The sequence below is a fragment of the Grus americana genome, chromosome 3, assembly GCF_028858705.1.
Source record: "Grus americana isolate bGruAme1 chromosome 3, bGruAme1.mat, whole genome shotgun sequence".
Taxonomy (NCBI): Eukaryota; Metazoa; Chordata; class Aves; order Gruiformes; family Gruidae; genus Grus; species Grus americana.
Window position 1 is genome coordinate 108,560,386 of NC_072854.1, and position 19,067 is coordinate 108,579,452.

Consider the following 19,067-nt stretch of genomic DNA (forward strand, 5'->3'; position numbering starts at 1 on the left):
TTTGGTAAGTAAAGGTTCCTGTTAAAAAAGAAGAATAAATTAACTACATAAATAGTCCATTTGAGCAGTGCTTCTCTGTATTTCTTTTGTTCAAATGAAGCATTTCAGTAGAGCTTGTATGTCAGGTGATAAAAAACTAATTGTATCAATACTAATTATCTAAGTCTTGTGCCCTAAGCCAACTATGTAGATTAATTTAGTTCTAATTTGATAAAGCTCTTTTTCAGTGGAAAGAGCCTTCAATCTTTTTCCAAAGTTTTGAAAAACAGAAAACCTTTGCAGAAAAAGTTGCCATTTGTCAGATCCTCATCGCTCAACACTTAGATCTACCAAAAAAAATCTCTGGCATTCCTCACTGCCAATTTGTGATTGTGTATTTTTAAAAGAACATTAATGGAATTAATGCAACAGAACCATAATTAAGCCATATAACATTAAAGTCTTGAATTCTTAATTTTTCTAACATTTGGTTATAGCCACTGGGAATGAAAGTTAGCCCCCAAGTAGGACATACCCTGAAGGTATAATCAAGGGAACAAACCTGAGATGCTCGTAACTGCAAAAATCAAGAAGATACCAAATGGAGTGTGAGGAAAGGTATGTTTAGACAGGAGCAAACGCATTTACTTCTTCAGCACGTCCCTCCACAGAGCATAGGGCTGTCTGAGGCCGGCTCACAGCAGCCTACCTAGCTCTCCATCTTATGTTATCTGCCACATACACAACAAAGAAGCCCCTCACGTGTGGATGTGATTACATCATTCTGGTTCCCAGCAAGTAACCTCGGAGCCCGGGGCAAGCCCTCGCCCCATACGGTCCAGCCCCCCTCAGCAACCTTCCCCTCACGCCATAGCCCCGCCGCCGCGCACCCCGAGATGGCGCCTCTCGCAGCCAATCGGAGCGCGCGAGGCAGCCGCCTCTGCCAATCGGACGGTGGGGTACTCTTTACCGCCTTTACCCTCCTCCTGCCGCCTGGGGGCGCTAGGCTGCCAGGCTCCCGCGGAGCCCGCCCAGGGCCCGCCAGCCAGTCAGGGAAGGGCACGGCTGTTGCCAGGCCGGCGGGCAGCCGATGCCGGGGTAGGCAGGAGGGAGCGGGTTTAACCCTGCTGCATTTTACGTCTTTCACAGTCACCGAGAGCAGCCGTAAAGGCGTGCTCACGCTGACTTCATGGGTCTAGAAAACTCTTAAGCTAATGTCGTAGCTCCGTGCGATGACGCGACCTTTGTCAGGTACCCGGCCGGTGCCTGCAGAGGGCTGGGCCGCACGGCCCGGGGGCGTCTCACGTCATCGCTTTCCCACGCAAGGTGAGTCCCGAAACCGGCGTGGCCGGTCACCCTGGGTGTGTCGGCACCGGGACACGTTTCTTTTCCACAGTGCCGCTTCACCCTCGCGTCCCGAGGGAGCGTTCGGTGTGAGCGGGTGCGCTGTCGCGGCTTTGGCGCCGGGCGGAGGACGGCGCTGGGCAAGGCGGCTGCCCGCGGCCCGGCGTCCCTCCTGCAGCCCTACGGTTGCGGCCGTGGCTTGTTCTTGTGCCACAAGCTGTTCTCAAGCTTGACTTTAACCTCTCAGCTGCCCAACAACATGGTAGAAGCTTCCTTAAACATGTCCCCAGGAGACACAGCACATGAGGGAGAAGGCATACCTAACTTTAAAGATAATAAAAAATACAGGTGCAATATACCCTGCTGTTACTTTTCCACAGAAGCAATTGATGCATATAGTATTACATAATTAGTCTAAGGCAGTCTAATGAAATCTAGTCATAAGAATGAAAAAACCCCTTTGCTAGTAAGATTCAGTGTGAAATCTTATTGTTGTCTTTTGTTGTAAGAGCTAAAGATTTATTCTAGGAAGATGGCAAGCAATACATCCAATTTCATTGTTTCCCCCCGTACAGGCCAATTAAAGTGTAACTGGTCTCATTTCGAAGATTCACAGAACGGTAGGGGTTGGCAGGGACCTCTGGAGATCATCCAGTCCAACCCCCCTGCTAAAGCAGGATCACCTACAGCAGGATGCACAGGATGGCGTCCGGGGGGGGCGGGGTGAGGATCTCCAGAGAAGGAGACTCCACAACCTCTCTGGGCAGCCTGTTCCAGGGCTCGGTCACCCTCACAGTGAAGAAGTTTTTTCTCATGTTCAGATGGAAATTCCTGTGTTCCAGTTTGTGCCCATTGCCCCTTGTCCTGTCACTGGGCACCATAGAGAAGAGTCTGTCCCATCCTATAGACATCTAAATATCCATTTAGATACTTATAAGCATTAGTAAGATCTCAGCCTTCTCTAAGCTACACAGACCCAGCTCTCTCAGCTTACCATTTGTTATGGTAATGAGAGACCTTTTTACTCCTTCGTCATCTTTTACTAATAATTTGCTGGGTATCTTTATTTAGGTGCTCCAAGTTAGTGAGCATATTCAGGGAAAAGGCCATATCAAGTTTCTGCTCACATACTCCAGAGAGAAAGAGAAAACATACCAAGCGGTAAATGTATGAACTAACATCTCTCTATGGAATAGGCTGAAATCAGGAAACTTGGCAGCGGGGCGGAGATAATACCAAATACATGAGTTTGGCAAAAGACTGTTTCTTTGAGGTTCTCTCTTCTTATACCTATGATGTGTTGAGGTTGAGTTACCCTGCATTAAATTGTTCTTTATTTGTGCATACTACTTTTCATCTGAGGAACTCAAAGCACTCTTCAATTAATTACCATTCATTCGAGAACTGTGGAAAACAAAGAAAGGATAAGTTACAGAAGCTTCCATATAACCATCTAAACCGTTCAGACTACGAAACAAGCTTCCACAATTTTTTTCCCCTACTGCAAAACATAAAAGTGCAATGATAATTTTGAAGTGCATGCATTCTTATTCTTTACATCTTCACATTTGTATTCCTTGGCTTATCAATAAGAAGTGGCTTACAATGTAGATCTTTATACACGCATGGCTTTCCAGGGTTTGTATGTTTGTTTTTCTGTAGCTCTCCTCTTTCTAAAATATTTTTTTGAGCTGGTCTGCAAGGAAATATTAAAAGATTTTTTTTTTTCATTTTACTCTCAAAGATCTGTTAAAATCAATTTACTCAACAGGTATTGTGACTCTCTAACCCCTACTGTCCCCTTGTCCCCTCGTCCCCTACCTCCCAGGACCCAGGGCTCTGCTCTGATACAGATCAGCTGCATAACCTTGGCTCAGACTCTGAGAAACCGAAATTGTGGGAAAAAGGCATGAGAAAGTCTATAGCTTTACCCTTCTTTCCTTGCAGGACTCTGCAACCTGAGGTAGGATTGTTGAGATGGGGATGACTCAAGGATTCAACTTGGAAACATCATGGAAAAACATCAACGTGGAAAGGTCGATGCCTGAACACAGTGACAATAAGGAAACAGAACTTTACCTGACTCTAAATCCTCTGCATGATATAGTGAACTTAACTGCTTCTCAACTTTGCATGTTATTAACTGCAGTTTTTAGAAGGTTGAACAATTCCTTCAAGAATACCTGGAAGAATGTAGTTTTTTGATTTCCAGGTAGCTCGCTGGACATCAGGGGGCACTGTTTCACCACAAGGAATTTAAACTGAGACAAAGTGGCATTTGTCTAGGCTAGCACACTGGATTCATGTTGCACTGAATTCCTAGTCCTTCTTATAGGTGGATATTAATCAATTTAGCTACTCTTCGTCTTTATACGTTATCACAGTTTGAACTGATTTATATATATATATGTATAAAAAATATGAATAAGACCTGGGTTTGAAAGACCTGGGATTCTTAAAAAAATCTTCTTTCGGGGGGGAAAAAATAAATTTCCATAAATGCACTGGAACTCAATTATATGAAGTATATAATTACATAGGTACCCAATAGCTGGTCCAAAAAAGCAGCTGCAGAGCAGTTTGCTTCTTTTAAACAACGAAAAAAAGGACTTAAATTTTTTCAGTGATTGAGTTGTTTACAGATAGATTAAGAAGAATCACTGAAGAAAACCACAGGGCTAATATTTTAATAAATTATATTTAAGATATACATACTTTTTTAATATTTGTGAGGCAGGAAAACAAATGCCTTTCCAGTGAACTTTGTTGTTGTTGTTTAAGAAAGATAAAGTACCATAGAAAGAACACTTCTATTTCTTTTCAAACAAAGTCATGAAGAAGAACCATTGGTTCTTTAAAATACAGATAATTGTTCATAATAAAATATGCATTTTTCAATTAGAGGCTTTTCCTACTTATTGCTGAGTGTGAAATTAAAAAAAAGTCTTTTTTTGCTGCAGATATGACTCCTGACCTTGTTGGGGGAAACCATTCTCTCAATCAAATATGTTCTAGATGAAATGCATGCAGGCTGAGTGCTCAATTCCTAAAGACCATAACGAAACTGAAGCATTCATCCAAAAAGCAGACTCTGAACATGCGGTTAATTCTTTCAGAATAAAGGGTGTAGCAAGTCATGCAAGTTTCAGTAAAATAAAAAGGAACAGATAAACCACCTGAACCTACAACTATCACCAGAAACCTGTTTTTTACGTGGGAAGAGAGAGTAAGGATTTAGATGAGTTGTGTGAAACAAATCGTTAAGGCATCACAGCACCTGGGCTAGGACTAAGCAAAACAGACTGAATATGGCTTACCTGTTTGCTACTTGAGATAGCAAGTAAGGATACTGGAAAGGCACCTTACAGCTAAATCCTTGCTTTTAACAAATGTTACAGTACAAACAGAACTACATATGGTCCAGTGCCACTGAAGTGTGTGTCATTGATGGATGAATGGACAGGAAAATTGTTTTCAGCTTTGTTTACCTGAAAAGAACTTCTAAGCATACAGCAGGGTTTTCTAATACTTAAGTCCAAGAACAGCTGTAGTTATGCTCAGGTACTGAGAAATTCAGGAACAAGAAGAAAAAAATAATTTGGAAATTATGCAGTGAAAAAGAAGTGTACTGACTAGCCTAATACAGTAAATGGTGAAAGAATGTCAAGGCTGCTGGCAAACACAGTGCATGTTTAAACACGCTGCTTCTGCATACTTCAAAACAGCCAAGTACTCTCCAGCAGCAAATCTACATAAAGTACTGGGGACATAAGTTTGAACTTGCTGTTCATTTCTACTGTAAATAGACTGAAATATCCTGTAGTAACTTAACGAATTCAAAGCAGACAGTGGAAACCTTTACGATTCATTTTTAAGGACTGGCACTTCTGTGCTGGCTGTAAATGAAATGAAGTAGTTTTATCTGAAGAGTTCCAGTTACTTTGTCAAAATAAATAGATGAGATGATAGACTACATTAGGTCTTCACCATCATGTCACAAAATGGCAAGTGATGAATGATGTATCTCTCAACAACAGTAACTCAAAACTCTGAGTGCATATTTACGCTAAAGAGAAAGGAGATCAACTGTACAATACTCCTTTAAGTGTTTTTTTTCACCTTCTGACATCACTCCAAATATTCTAACTTTTTAAAGCCACTGGAGATTGTATTTTGCACTGACGAGTATTTAATAACCACGGTTATTTGTTACCCAGCTGTGCCCATGCTGTTTCTTCATACTACATTGTGCAAAGAGGACTAATAAACCAGACTCCTCTATACCACCATGACCCCGGAGCCATTTGTTTCAGCTGCCAAGAGCACCAGGCTTCCCGAGACACAGGTGCAGGAGCAAGGAGCAGGTGTGTGTCAGCCATGCCCCGAGCACTGCTGGTGTACTGCGCGTGCGCAGAGGGACTGGATTGCCTACAGTTGCATTGAAAAATGCGAACTCTTCAGCTTGTATTTTTCTCCTCTTTTGGAAACAACTAGCAAATCCTAGACTTCAAAAATCTTTACAACTAATAAAACTTCAAGAGTTTTACTTAAAAGAGCATTTTTATAAAATCACATTATCTGAAAATATTCGATTCACATCTAATGAATAACACAAATGCATAGTCTCACTGATGTAATATATATGCACACATTAGTACACAACACCAGGAAAGATTGAGGCAACTTACTATGCAGGAAACATATCTATCTTTCTATCTAGGGAGATCAAAAGTACAAAAACTTTGCTGCTTTCAAAATAACATCCTAAATTTTCTCCTGAAGGTGAGTTCAATATTTTTTAAAACAATAGCTAAGTGGATGAAGAATAGGTGAGAGCCTTCAAACTCTTAGCTAGCTGGCTTATGATTCTATAACTGGGCAAAATGTATAAATTTGAACAAATCTTTCTCATCTAAACCTTCCAAAGTTTAGATTTACCTCTCAGTTTACTGGTCACATAATTCAGATGACAAACTCATTCAAACACAGGGTATCTATTTATTCTCTGTTTTTACACTGTTGAACACAATTGAACCTTTGTCCATGACCACAGCCCCTATAATATGAAATAATAGTAGTAATTAAGACAGGACAATTTGTCTATTGTCAGGAGCCTTATTTTCATGGCATGGCATTCAGAAGACTCACCGCATGAAAGGATTAATCAAGAGTAATGTAGCTATAATTTCTGAAATAAGGGAAAATTATTTTCATATGCAAATAGTTTGGCTCCAATCCCCTCATACTGCTAAGAAAGGAACACCATCAAGTGGGAAGGCAGAACTTCAAGGATGACCCTTTGGAGACTAAAGCCAGACAAGTTAAAATGTGAGCTAGAAAGAGTGTGGAATTTTTTTTTTTCATTCCCATCCAATGGTCCAGGCTCCACATGGTTAAATTAGAGTTGCCATGGTTTGTTAAACATTGAATGCCCCTCCCAAGAAGCAATGGACTCTATAATTACTCCACTGAGGGTCAAAAAGCTTTCTTTTTTCTCTGAGTTCAGTAATCACAAATTGTAAAAGTTCTCTCACTCAGAGGTTGAAGCAATAAAATGACTAGTACAAGGGCTGTAAATTAAAGTGCAAAGAGAAACAAATGAACTTTGGTAACAGCTACTGCTATCTGGAAAAAAAAAAAAAACTCATGAACTAGGAAAGTAGTTACAACACAAAAACTATTTCAGCAAGGAAAAAAAAATAACATTCTGTGAGCTATGGATCACCTAGCTCTCTTAAACCCACTCTCTGCTGTCCGTTGTGTTACGCCAAATGGGGTTTGTGGGATGAGATTTTTTTCTGCTCAGCTCATGGGTGTATTTATTCACCTTTGCTTGGGGAATGACTACACACACAAGTTAAGAGTGAGGCAAGAGCGGGTGGGGATTTACAGCATGTTAGCTGCTCCATGGAAACTGCCTGTGTGCATGCTGTGACCTTGTTTACGTTGAGGAATAAATGTCTTCTGCTTACTGCTGGGCACAGCTGTGTCCATAGGTTGTTACTGTGGGTTACCTGACATACTGTAAATCCACACCTTCACTAGCCTGGTAGCAACCTGTGCATGTAGACAAGTCCCACACAAGCAAATTTAATGGCAGACACTGTCAGGTTGTGAGAAAAGTACTTAATGTCCCTTCTGATAACACCATACTGAGAGATGGGACAACTATCTGTCTGTATAACCATCTGCTTTGGTTCTGCCTGCAGCGCAGAGATGTTGTCATGCAATAAAAGATGTTAAAAACTGTTTAGGACTCTCTCACCCAGTTTTTAAAAAGTGTTTTGACAAAGTTCCATCTGTATCTTTTTTCACAGAGAATGGCTACAAGGGCAAAAAGAGGTCTCTTAAATGCCAGAATTGAAACAATTTTAGTGTAAACAGAGCTTTTCTTACTACAACTTGCAATCTCGTGTTTTCCTCTGAGCCCTTTCCAAACCCTACTAAACCAGTGAGTGCTCTGAGGGATTGGGTGCAGCATGAAATTAATAGGCTTGCCTCTCTGCTATGAAGTAGCCTGGATGAAGAGTTATTAAGTTTTTGACATCTAGTGCTGCGCATTTTAAGCAGCTTTGAATGCTGACAATAGATGTTTTAAAAAATACTGTCGGTGTAAGAGCCGTGGAGATGTTTTTTCAGGTAAGTAAAGGCAAGGATGACTGTCACTGACCCCACCCACTGGAATTAAGATTAAGCCCTGGTAGAGAGGTGAGGATGCCACAACGTATCAGACAGGTTGGTTTCCATAATCCTCAAAGACACAAATAGAACGTACGTTAATTGCATGAGCATTTCTCTCCTATGGCTACACCCTGTCTAGTTTTATGAACCCCTGAACTAACAGCCCTTTACCTCTTAGTAGATACTCTTACTTTCAGTCAAAAGTATCTAGCCTGATAGAGAACCAAGCTGTGGGCTTCTGAGGCTGAGCACAGCTTTATGAGTGTTGCCACTGCCTCTGAGCTAATTTCCATCTCCAGTGTGCATGACAATTTCAGCAAAATACACAGCTATGTTTATAAGCTGTTATTCAAAGAAAAAAAAAGTCATGAGGTAGAAACAGGCCTGTCCCGGTTTCAGCAGGACTAGAGTTCCTAGCAGCTAGCATAGTGCTGTGGTTTGGATTTAGGATGAGAATAATGCTGATAACACACTGATGTTTTAGTTGTTGCCAAGCAGTCAAGGACTTTTCAGCTTCTCATACTGCCCTGCCAACGAGAAGGTGGGGGGCACCCAAGGAGCTGGGAGGGGACACAGCCAGGACAGCTGACGCAAACTGGGCAAAGGGATATTCCATACCATATGATGTCATGCGCAGTATATAACTGGGGGGTTGGCTGGGAGGTGGGGCAGCCCAGGAACTAGCTGAACATCGGCTTCTGGTGGTGAGAAATTATGCTGTGCATCACTTGTTTTGTATATCATTATTATGTCATTTTCTTTCCTATTGAACAGTCTTAATCTCAACCCATGAGTTTTACTTTTTTCTTCCCTGATTCTCTCCCCCATCTCACTGGGGGAGGTGTGAGCAAATGGCTGTGCGATTGTTCTAGCTGCTGGATGGGTTAGACCACAACAAGGCCAAAAATAAACAAACCATGTAAACTAGCTTTTTTAGTATTCAGAAGTAGGTAGACACTCACTCCAGCAGAAAGAGACATGACTGCTCATTTATTTTCTTATTGGCTCTATATTTGACCAGCCTCATATGGCCAAAACATTTCAGTTCCCCATGACTCCAAATGTTCTCATTCAAATCAATATAACCATACTTACCTGCTACACAGTGGTTTTCAAACCTGCAGGAAACATAAAATACGCAGAAGCACCAGTTTTATTACACTTCTTTGAGCAGCAGCATATATCGATTTGTGAATGCATGGAATCTTCAGAAACACATCATGGACAAGATACTGTATGTAATTTCTCAATATTGTCCTCTTCCTACAGTCCTTTAGGGCTTCATTCCATGCAGATGGTAGAGTCTGCAAAAAAAGTTGAACACAAACATTCTAAAACTGTCCTAATACAAAGTTCCTGAGCAAGTCTATAATATAGATAATGTATATAGCAATGTCTATCATCCAAAAAACCTCCTGGCACTTTTGAACATAAGACTGTTCCTGGTTGTTTCTAAATTTGTCAGCCGTAACCAGTTAAAAGGCATCATGAATTTTCAAAAGTCATTAATTTTGGGGGGAAAACACTATTAAGACTGTTTTGCAATTTGGTACAATACATGGCCTGTTTTCTAGGGATGAAACTTTGGTTATCTTCAGAAGAGTACACCCAAAACCAATCAGGTTTGCAGCCTCTGAAGAATCTCAGTGAGAGCTAGATTGCCAAATATGCCAATGGCACTGATCATGCTCACTCCGCTCATCTCTCTGATATGCTGACCACAGTGCATGTCACAGCCCCACCTTGCATCATTTCCTGATACTTCACGAGTGACTCATGCATCACTGCAACTTTCCCTGAAAGCAGATTTTGTCCCTTTTCTGTGCCTGGGGAGTATCACAAACCCCACTTACCCAATTTCTAGGCAAGACCTGGAAATGATCTTGTAAAGACCTAGGCTAGGTCCCAGTATCGCACTAATTCTTACTGACTTCAGAAAGAGCTGGATTTATCTCCTCAGATCTGATCCACAGTTCACTGAAGTCAACAGAAAATCTTCCACTGGCGTCAGCGGCTCCTGAACACTTTACTGAACTGAACTTTATTCTCCAAACAGATCTGGAGCAGATGTAAATTACAGAGCAAAAGTTGAAAAATACAGATCACGTGAGTTTTCCAAACCTAGGTCTACATATTCTCTAGGGCCTGGTGATCAAAACATTTTTTTTTCCTCTCTGCTATATGATACAGCCAGTAATATGCTGGTAGGATTTAAATTATCATTTGTCTGAGCTGTAACTCTGCTTTAGTAAGTGTAAACTACAACTAGCCTACACTGCACTGCCTAATCAGCATTTGGCTATTTGATAAGAGGAGGTATCTCCAAGAGTTGATAAAATTATCCTGTTTATAATCAATAAGCAAGGCCTTATTTTTAGAGCTGTATGCTGAGGAAAGTTCATAGAGAACAACCATTGAATAAGGTCATGTATTCCAGCACAGAGTTATGTATCGCCACAAAAGGTACAAGAACAGACATTGCCTTCCAACCCCTAGACACCAAGGTATCTGTGCTATGAAGCTACTTAGATACTTGGGCCCTTTTATCTTTTTAACCACATGCCTGCTCCACTGGCTTTGATTCCATGGAGAAGCTTCCCTCAAAATAACCTGGAAAGAGGGTATGATTAACGCTACTGTGCATGGTCCCTCATTTCCATCGAGTAGAGCAACTCTCTTTGCCTCTAAAATACTGAGCAACATTTAAACAGTAATTTCTTCAGATTTGAAAATCTGAGGAAATAATAGATAAGGAGCTCTTTATTAGGTCCTACAAACTGGAGCCAAATTAAGTGCTATATTACAAAAAGCAACATGATGCACCTATCTTTGCACCAGTTATGGTATAGCTTTCTATAGGGATAACTAACAGTTCAGGGAAAACACAGCATGTCATAGTAAAAACCCAAAACACACTGTAACAGGCTCCTTTAGCCCACACAAATACCCTAGCTCATTGAACCCTTAGACACCAAAGGTTATGGCTATTTTTTGTATGCTGGCAACAAAGACCCACCTGGTATTTGGAGGTGGTTGAAGTAGCAGTGCTACTTTCAGTAGTAGCTACTGTGAGGTTTCAAGACTGCAGACTAAGGCTGGGATTTTTAAAACTGGGCACAGAGGTTTACCTACACAGAACAAGGGCCAGGAGAACAAGGAGGATTAGCATGTACCCAGCCTGTTCTTTTCTTCTACATTTAAATATTTAAAACAACCAAAAAAAAACCCCAACCCACAAACCAAAAGAGAAAAGTCTATCATTAAATTTACTATTCCTTACTATCAAGGCTTACATAGTTCAGCTTGGCAATTTGATAACTACAGGGTAACTCTTCCCATCTTGATGAAACCAGTTCATTTACATAGAAAATGAATTTTACAATAAGGCAGGCATTTCTGAACCCGTTGATCCTGCTCATCTTTCTGCAGAATGCCATCATTTGATCACAGCAATGCGAGAATTCCATATCTGAGACTTCAAAGTCTTCCGAGTTTTCACATTGCTAAAATCATGCTCTTATTTTGAGTCTTTGACAAATGTATCAGAAAAGTATTAAGCCACACAAAACTACAAGAATCAAGATAAATGCTGCAAAACTCTAATTTGGGCTGTACCAGGAGCAGACCCAAACTGAGACAGCACCCACCTGATTTCAGCAGCGCACTGTAGACGACAGTAAATACAAATCCAAAGATACAACACAAACACAGCTGCGCACAGAGACAAAACCACAAAGATAACTTACATTTCAGAATATGTAAAGGTTTCAAAGAGTTTTTCATTAACTGAGGTCTGCATAGGCAAAAGCAGTAACAAGTTTTTATTGTACAGCGAACGTGAACACTGGTAAGAGGAAGTTTCAAGTCTTTGGAAAGGTTGTTGATTTCTCATAAATGCAGGAACAGACTTAGGAGGGTATCATTCTGGTTTTCTCCTCTACTAAAATAACTTGTTTTCCTAGGACACTAACATATCTTTTTTAACTGCATTAATACTCAGAAAAAGCTTCAGAAAATATTTTCGGTGTACCATAACTACCTTTTGTCTTCTATTTTGGCATTGCTTCTACACTTTGGAATGCCATTTTAAAACCTGCAGCAGGCTTTCCTACATTTCCTCCTCGGTAACCTTACAGGGCTCTGGCACTACCTACCATTTTGTAGATTCGCACAAAGCTCTGCTGCTCAGAGACAAAGCACTGAAGACTACATTTTTCTGAACAAGGAAGTGTGGATACGGCAGCACCAGAAGCAACTCTTTTCAGAGTAGTCCTAACGTAGAGTGACCTAGTGTGTATTTCAAAAAAGAAAAAAAAAAAGCAGAAAGATCCTTAAGAAATATTTTATTCTATACAGATAGGTGTTCTCATTTTTCTTAACTGAGGGATTATCAGGATTTATTTTAAATGCTAAGTCCTCATGGAATAGTTCAAAGGGCACCACTGGACGTGAACAAAACTAACTATAAAGTGTGAATATTTATTACTGGCTCTCAGCTTGCTGAGGGCGGACTGCAGGAGTGATCCGCGGCCACCTGCCCGTACAGGGGAGAGAAAACGCCCCCCACCTCTCTCCTGAGGGACAGGAGACGTAGGGCCCAGCGGCCACAAGGCCAGGGCAGAGACCTTGGGGCCGACCACCCCCAAGGAGGCCTTCCCGCGGTCCCGGCTCTCTGAAGGTCACAGGTGGGAGCGGGAAGCCCGAAGCTGGGAGACATGCCGGCTTTGTTCCCCCGGCCCGTGTATCACCGTGAGGCGGCCTCCCCGCCCCGCAAAGTAAACACGCCCGGGAGCTTCCCCCGATGACTAACAGTTTCTCTTCGACGGCGGGGACAGCCTTCCCTCTGCTCCCCGACGACACTCCCTCCCTGCGATAGCTCCGTCCCACCGCCCCTCCAGCGGAGGCGGGGTGGTTTCACAGCCCCTTTACCGGGACCGACCGCACCTCCGCTACCTCCCTCCCCAGCCCTGCGGAAGAGGCTCTAGTTGGGCCGGGCCGGGAGCGGAGACCTGCCCTGCCCCATCCAGTTTCGCCCAGGTGCGGGGGGAGGGGACGGCAGTTTAACACCGCGCCCGGCTGGGCTGGGAGGAGGAGTCGCCACTGCCGTCGCCGCCGCCATCACCACCCGCTGCGCGTCCCAGGTGTAACCGGAGCCGGGAGGGCGCGGCGCAGCCACCACCACCACCTGCGGAACCTGTCGGGCGGCTCACATCGGTTCGCCGCCGCGCACGCACCACTCCGTCTCTTCTGCCCGCGCCTCAGAGGACTTTTCTCCGGCCTCTCCGCGCCCCGCCGCCGGCCAAAGTCATGAAGCCACTCTGTGGGGCTGCGCTCCTGCTGCTGTTCTGCGCCGCTGTCTGCGCTCAGCAGAGCTGTAAGTGCCCGCACCCCTCCGTCCTGTATTCCCCATCCCAACCGGGCTCCCTCGCCCTGTGATCCCCTCCTGCGGCCCCTCCGCCGCCCGCCGAGCCGCCCTGGTGGGCAGCTTGCTCCGCCCGGCGCCACAAAATGGCGCCCCCTCGCTGCAGGGGCCGCTGGCCAGCGGGGAGGGGCCGCCTCGCGGGCGGGAAGGTGAGGAGGGGGTAGGGGTGCCTGGCTTCCGCGCCCCTTTGTCCCCGGCCGGAGGACCCCGGCAGCCTGCGGGAAGCGCCCTCGGGGAGCCCGAGCGTCGCGAAGGAAGTTCTCGCCCTTTTCTAGGGAAGGGTGGGTGGTAAGCGGTGAGGTACGGGTGCCCTACACCTGGTCGGCTCTGTCCGGTGAGGGCCGGCTTTGTCTCCTCCCCGCCCGCGAAACAGCGGGTGGTGGTGCCCCGGGGTGCCCGGCTACCTCCCCGGGGGCGTCCGCGCTCACAGCCGCGCTTATTTTCCAGCGTGCATCTGTGAGAAGAACAAGCGTGTCAGCAACTGCAGGCCGCTCAACGGCTCCTGCTGGTGCGACTCGGTGGGCTCCGGCGTGTCCGTGAACTGCGGCACTTGTGAGTAAAGCACGCGTGTCGGCTGTGGCTTGGCCTGGGTGTGCTCTCAGGTGCAGGGCGGCAAGGAAAAGCGCCAGCTAAAATTCGGGGAATATGTGGAAATGAGCATTGAGTTCCCGGCAAATAGTGGTAGCGAGGAAGGAAAGCTGCTTCCTGGTTTTCCAGATCGACTGGCAATAAGCGTTTAGGATGCCTCCTGTGTGGATGTGCGTACGCTTATACTGATGCAGTCTCCCCCATCCTCCTTAATATTCGGTCTCTGATGGCAAGGGTTTCTCAAAGATTAATTTTTAGCTTCCTTCTAAGTATGTATCGTGACTTTTCCTGCAAATCTAGAGGTGAAAGAGCTTTGCCCCAGGACCTTACTCCTGGTTAGAGCTCAGCTAAGCTGTAAATGATCTTCTGGCTGAACGAAAGTGAAGGTGGCTGGACTTCTTACGTGTTTGGCTTCAGAAGCTGACGTACTGCAATTGCGTTGACTTTCTGTGCCACCTATGTGTTAGGCACCCACTCTTCTTGTAATGGCTTTAAATCTAGTTGCTTCTGATGTAACCTTGTGGTTTTACAGACTTAAGAGCTCTGTTTTGAACGTACTGCGTAACATGACTTTCTGATTATTTTTAGTGACTTCAAAATGCCTGTTGATGAAAGCAGAAATGACACGCTCAAAATCAGGTCGTCGTGAGAAACCAAAAGATGCATTTGAAAACACTGATGGCCTTTATGATCCTGAGTGTGAAAATACTGGTGTTTTCAAGGCAAAGCAGTGCAACGGAACCACCTGTTGGTGTGTGAATACAGCTGGTGTTAGAAGAACTGACAAACATGATGCAGACTTGAAGTGCAATCGATTAGTCAGAACGACGTAAGTCTTTCAACAGGGTGTGCTGTGACATGAAAACATTCCTGTATTAGGTTCTGCATTATAGAGGATTTCTATGTATGAATGATGTGCTGAGGATGAATGAAGATGGAGCAATAACTGCTTGTTTACTGCTTTTTTTTTTTTTTTTCACTTCAGTAACAAGCTGATGTTGAAGGGTTTTGGAGGGCGGTTTCTTTAGTTTTTTTCTCACTGCTTGTTTTTTTCCCCCCTGGGCTTAGATTTTTAGTATGCATTGTTATACATTAAGAGTATTCATTCTACTTCTCTATTACTTCAGGTGGATCATCATTGAAATGAAACACGCAGAGAGAAATGCTCCTCTGACCACTGAATCTTTGAACAAGTAAGTGATGACAGTAAGATATCATGACAATGTCTGCATGTACTACTAGATACGTAGCATACTTCTAAGCAGCAAAACGTTTAAAAGCATTGTCAAACCTGCAAACTCATTTGTAAGACGTCTTAGAAGTGATCATCACAGAATTGTTTTAATTTTTATTGGAAATAAATTAACTAGTAATGAGATTCACTTCAATTTTAAAATTGATCACTACCTTTTTCATCAAGTCAATATACTGAAGGAAATAGAAGGCAATAAGGTGAAACTGCTCAAAAAGTAAACTGACAAAGATGGCAGAGGGACTGCGTAGAAGCAGCAGGAGAAAAACCAGTTTAGCTATTTTTTGGCTAAAATAAAATCCTACTTCTCTATCATGAGGTCATATAGCAAGAATAACGTGTTTGTAGCGATTAGATTCACACACACACGCTGGAACAAAAGCTACTACTTTCTAGCTCCTTTTCTGAACTCTCAAAACTGTTCAAACTCTTTTCTCTAATGCTACAGTAATGTGTGTATTTTTCAGTAAGTGCATCTTCAGTGTTAGGAATTATCGGAGCTCTAGTATAACTTAATAATGAGAGTGTACTGGGTTTGGTTGGCATGGAGTTAATTTTCTTGGTAGCAGTTGATACAGTGCTGTGTTTCAGACTGGTGACCAAAACAGTGTTGATAAGTCACTGATGTTTTAGCTGCTGATGATCAGTGCTTACATAGTGAGTAGGTTGGGGGTAGGCAAGGAGTTGAGAGGGGACACAGCAGAGACAGCTGACTCGAATTGACTGAAGAGATATCATGTATTGCATGTGTCATGCTCAGCAATAAAATGGGGGGGGGCGGAGTTTTTCCTGAGTAGCCTTTGCTCGGGGACTGGCTGGGCATTGATCTGCTAGTGGTGAGTGATTGCTTTTGCATCGTTGAGGCTTTTATTTCCTCCACCCAACCCTTTCACTTACTAAACTGTCTTATCTTTACCCACGAGGGGGTTTTTTTCTTGCTTTTACCCTTCTGATTGCCTTCCCAATCCTGCTAGGGGGAAGTAAGAGACTGGGTAGGGTTTAGCTGCTGGGTGGGGTCAACCCACCACAGAGAGACAGCAGGAAAAAAACCAATTATACTAGCCTTCCTGGCTTCTGAAAATAGATGTGTAAAATAGTACTGTTTTTAAGAGCTATGGTTTTAATATCTCTGCAGGTTCTTCAAGGAAACAATTACCAGTCGTTATATGCTGGACGGACGCTATATAAGTAGTGTTCTGGTAAGAGGCACATAATTTTTAGTAATGTATCAATTTTATTTTGTTGTGGGTACCTTTGAAAACTCTTGTTTGACTAATGCAGTGCAGCATGAGTCTTATTAGAGGCTCTCAAAATTAGCGTCACTTACTGAGCAGCTAGCAAATACTGTATCTGAACTGAAATACTGAGAAATTACATGTTGCTTTCCTCAGTCTGTAGGTTAATTCTTAGTTTGCTTCACTAAAAAAGTGGAATTTGAATCTTATTGTTAACAGTTGGTTTGCGAACAAGTACCAGAAACTTTATTCAGGATGTGAGTTCATAAGTTGGATCACAGTATTTTGCTGTTGTATTTGATGGTTGGATTTAAACTAGCCCCTTCTTAATACCGTACTATGTTTTGGGTTTTTTGCAGTATGAAAAACCTTACATTACTATTGATTTGAAGCAAGATTCCTCAGACAAATCTTCTGGAGATGTGGATATAGCTGATGTGGCCTACTACTTTGAAAAAGATGTAAGTGTGTCATGAGTGAAGTCTGCCAAAGACTAGATGTGTACATTGTGTTGTATCCAGTAGTCCTACTATGTCCTGGCTAAAGCAAGATGAATTATTGCACTGCCTAGATGGATGCCTATTGCAATGTGAACTACCAAGCCTCTTTTTTTTCCTATCTTTTCTTAGGTAAAAGGCGACTCCATCTTTCATAATAATAATGGACTAAACATCAGTATTGATAATGAAGAGCTGCGTTTTGAGAAGACGGTGGTCTACTATGTTGATGAAATAGCACCGGAGTTTTCCATGAAGTCTCTGACACCTGGCCTCATTGCTGTCATTGTAGTAGTAATAGTAGCAATAGTTGCTGGAATTGTGGTTCTGGTAAGTTCTAGTGAAGCTGCCAAGCAGAACGGGTAACAGTGGCATTTGGGAGATGACAACATACCAGGGTAACTGGACTTGATAGAAATCCTCTGTAAACTGGCTGCATTTTTGAGACAAGGAGGTATTGGATTTACCATCACTGTTTCAGGTTATGACTGAAGGGTGTGGCATGGAAAACGAAAGTAAGTCAAGACTTAAAATAAAACTTCACAATTTTTCTGTCCTCCTTTTACAGGTCCTCACAAGGAGGAGGAAAGGGAAGTACGTGAAAGCAGAGGTAATTAATTTCTCTTTATATGTGTGGGGAGGAGGTCGGCCAGAATCCAGAAACTCCTAAGTTTGCTGTAGGTTAAAAGTTGCTTTGTGTGCTTCAGATATGTTCAAGAAGACTGAAAGTATTCAAATTCTGTAACTAGTTTAATTTCTACCTAGTTCACCATGTGCATTCTGTGCTAGGTTCAAAGGCACCTGGTGATTCCCTGCATTTCCCAGGGGTGGGAGGTGGTGCTGACAGCAAGTACCATTTTTACATATCTATAGCAAGGGCTATACAATCCACAGGAAATGCTGATAGTCTTGTTCTGTCATGAAAGACCTTTACTTGCGGTATTTGTATGGAGTTTGCAGCTTCTATTGAAGAGCTATTTTCCAGTGGAATAGTAACAAATGGTACTAGTTAATGATGCTTCACCCCAAGTGTAGAGCCTTTTGTAAAGGAATCCAAAGGATGTGGCTAAATAGTAGTCTGCCTGCACACACCCTAAAGAGTGGTGTGGGTTTTTTAAAAATAATAATAAAAAAAAGCTGAAGTGCTACAGTGGTCTTGGCATGTTTGATTCTGTTAGTGTTACATCAAATCTCTTTGCTCATGAAAATCTGGGTTGTTAAGTCCCAGTGACTTCTTGGGTCTTGTGTTGAGAAGTAGCACAAATGTTGATCTCCCTCTACCTCCTCTCCAGATAAAGGAAATGAATGAAATGCATAGAGGACTGAACACGCCGTAACCAGATCAACTGAAGACAGAGTAAGATTCAAACAAGACAACAGCAGAAACATTAGAGGCATGGATCTTAACTCTTAAAAGATTGCTTCTGAAAGGGAGGCAATTATGCTCACTTAATGATTGTTAAAACTAACAGCCAAACTGGTAACTGTGCTACTACTTTTACTATTTGTTGAGTTAAATGCCCCATCTTAGAGAAGTCTGTCTATTGCTCCCTGATTTTATTTTTTTTATGATGATGAAATGAGTTGACAACTGCTGTTACTAGGTTTTGGAGCATACATGCTTAAATGGTTATTTTACCCTTGTGAGAATAATGATTTTTGTAGCCATGTTGCAATGAGACTGTCTCATGTATAACTGAAGACATTTTTACGTTTTTATGGCTGTTTGTACATAGTTGAAGTTGCTGTAACTTTTTTATGACTTGAATTAATAAAACTTTGAAACAGGCTTCTAATTATTCCATGTTGAAATGATGATAACCTGCTAAAAAATTCAGCAGTGTAATACTGCCTTAAAGCAAGCAAGCACCCTCAGTACAGGTGAAAATATTCTAGAACTACAATTATCAACGTTTGTATTAGCTATCTAATATCTGGATACCATGATATTTTTTTCTTAAAGCTGTGAGAAGTATGCAAAGCTGTGAGAAGTATGCTTTTATTTTATTTTCCACTCTTAATATGCAACAGGAGGAAAATGATAAAATACAGATTGTTTGTATAAAAAA

General features: G+C 42.6%; 1 protein-coding gene across 1 annotated transcript; it reads left to right on the forward strand.

The window, feature by feature from the left end:
- The first annotated feature begins 12,836 nt into the window (after positions 1-12,836).
- EPCAM (epithelial cell adhesion molecule) lies at positions 12,837-18,787 on the forward strand. Its single transcript, XM_054822754.1, has 9 exons — positions 12,837-13,378; positions 13,874-13,978; positions 14,603-14,843; positions 15,142-15,207; positions 16,402-16,465; positions 16,861-16,962; positions 17,131-17,328; positions 17,567-17,608; positions 18,291-18,787. The coding sequence occupies exons 1-9, from the start codon at positions 13,312-13,314 to the stop codon at positions 18,333-18,335; spliced, it is 930 nt and encodes a 309-aa protein (XP_054678729.1). The 5' UTR covers positions 12,837-13,311; the 3' UTR covers positions 18,336-18,787.
- Positions 18,788-19,067: the final 280 nt, after the last annotated feature.

Coding starts and splice junctions, on each gene's coding strand:
- EPCAM (XM_054822754.1), top strand. CDS start 13,312: ATGAAGCCACTCTGTGGGGCTGCGCTCCTGCTGCTGTTCTGCGCCGCT. Junction 13,979..14,602: donor GTCCGTGAACTGCGGCACTT/GTGAGTAAAGCA, acceptor GATTATTTTTAG/TGACTTCAAAATGCCTGTTG. Junction 17,609..18,290: donor GGAAGTACGTGAAAGCAGAG/GTAATTAATTTC, acceptor CCTCCTCTCCAG/ATAAAGGAAATGAATGAAAT.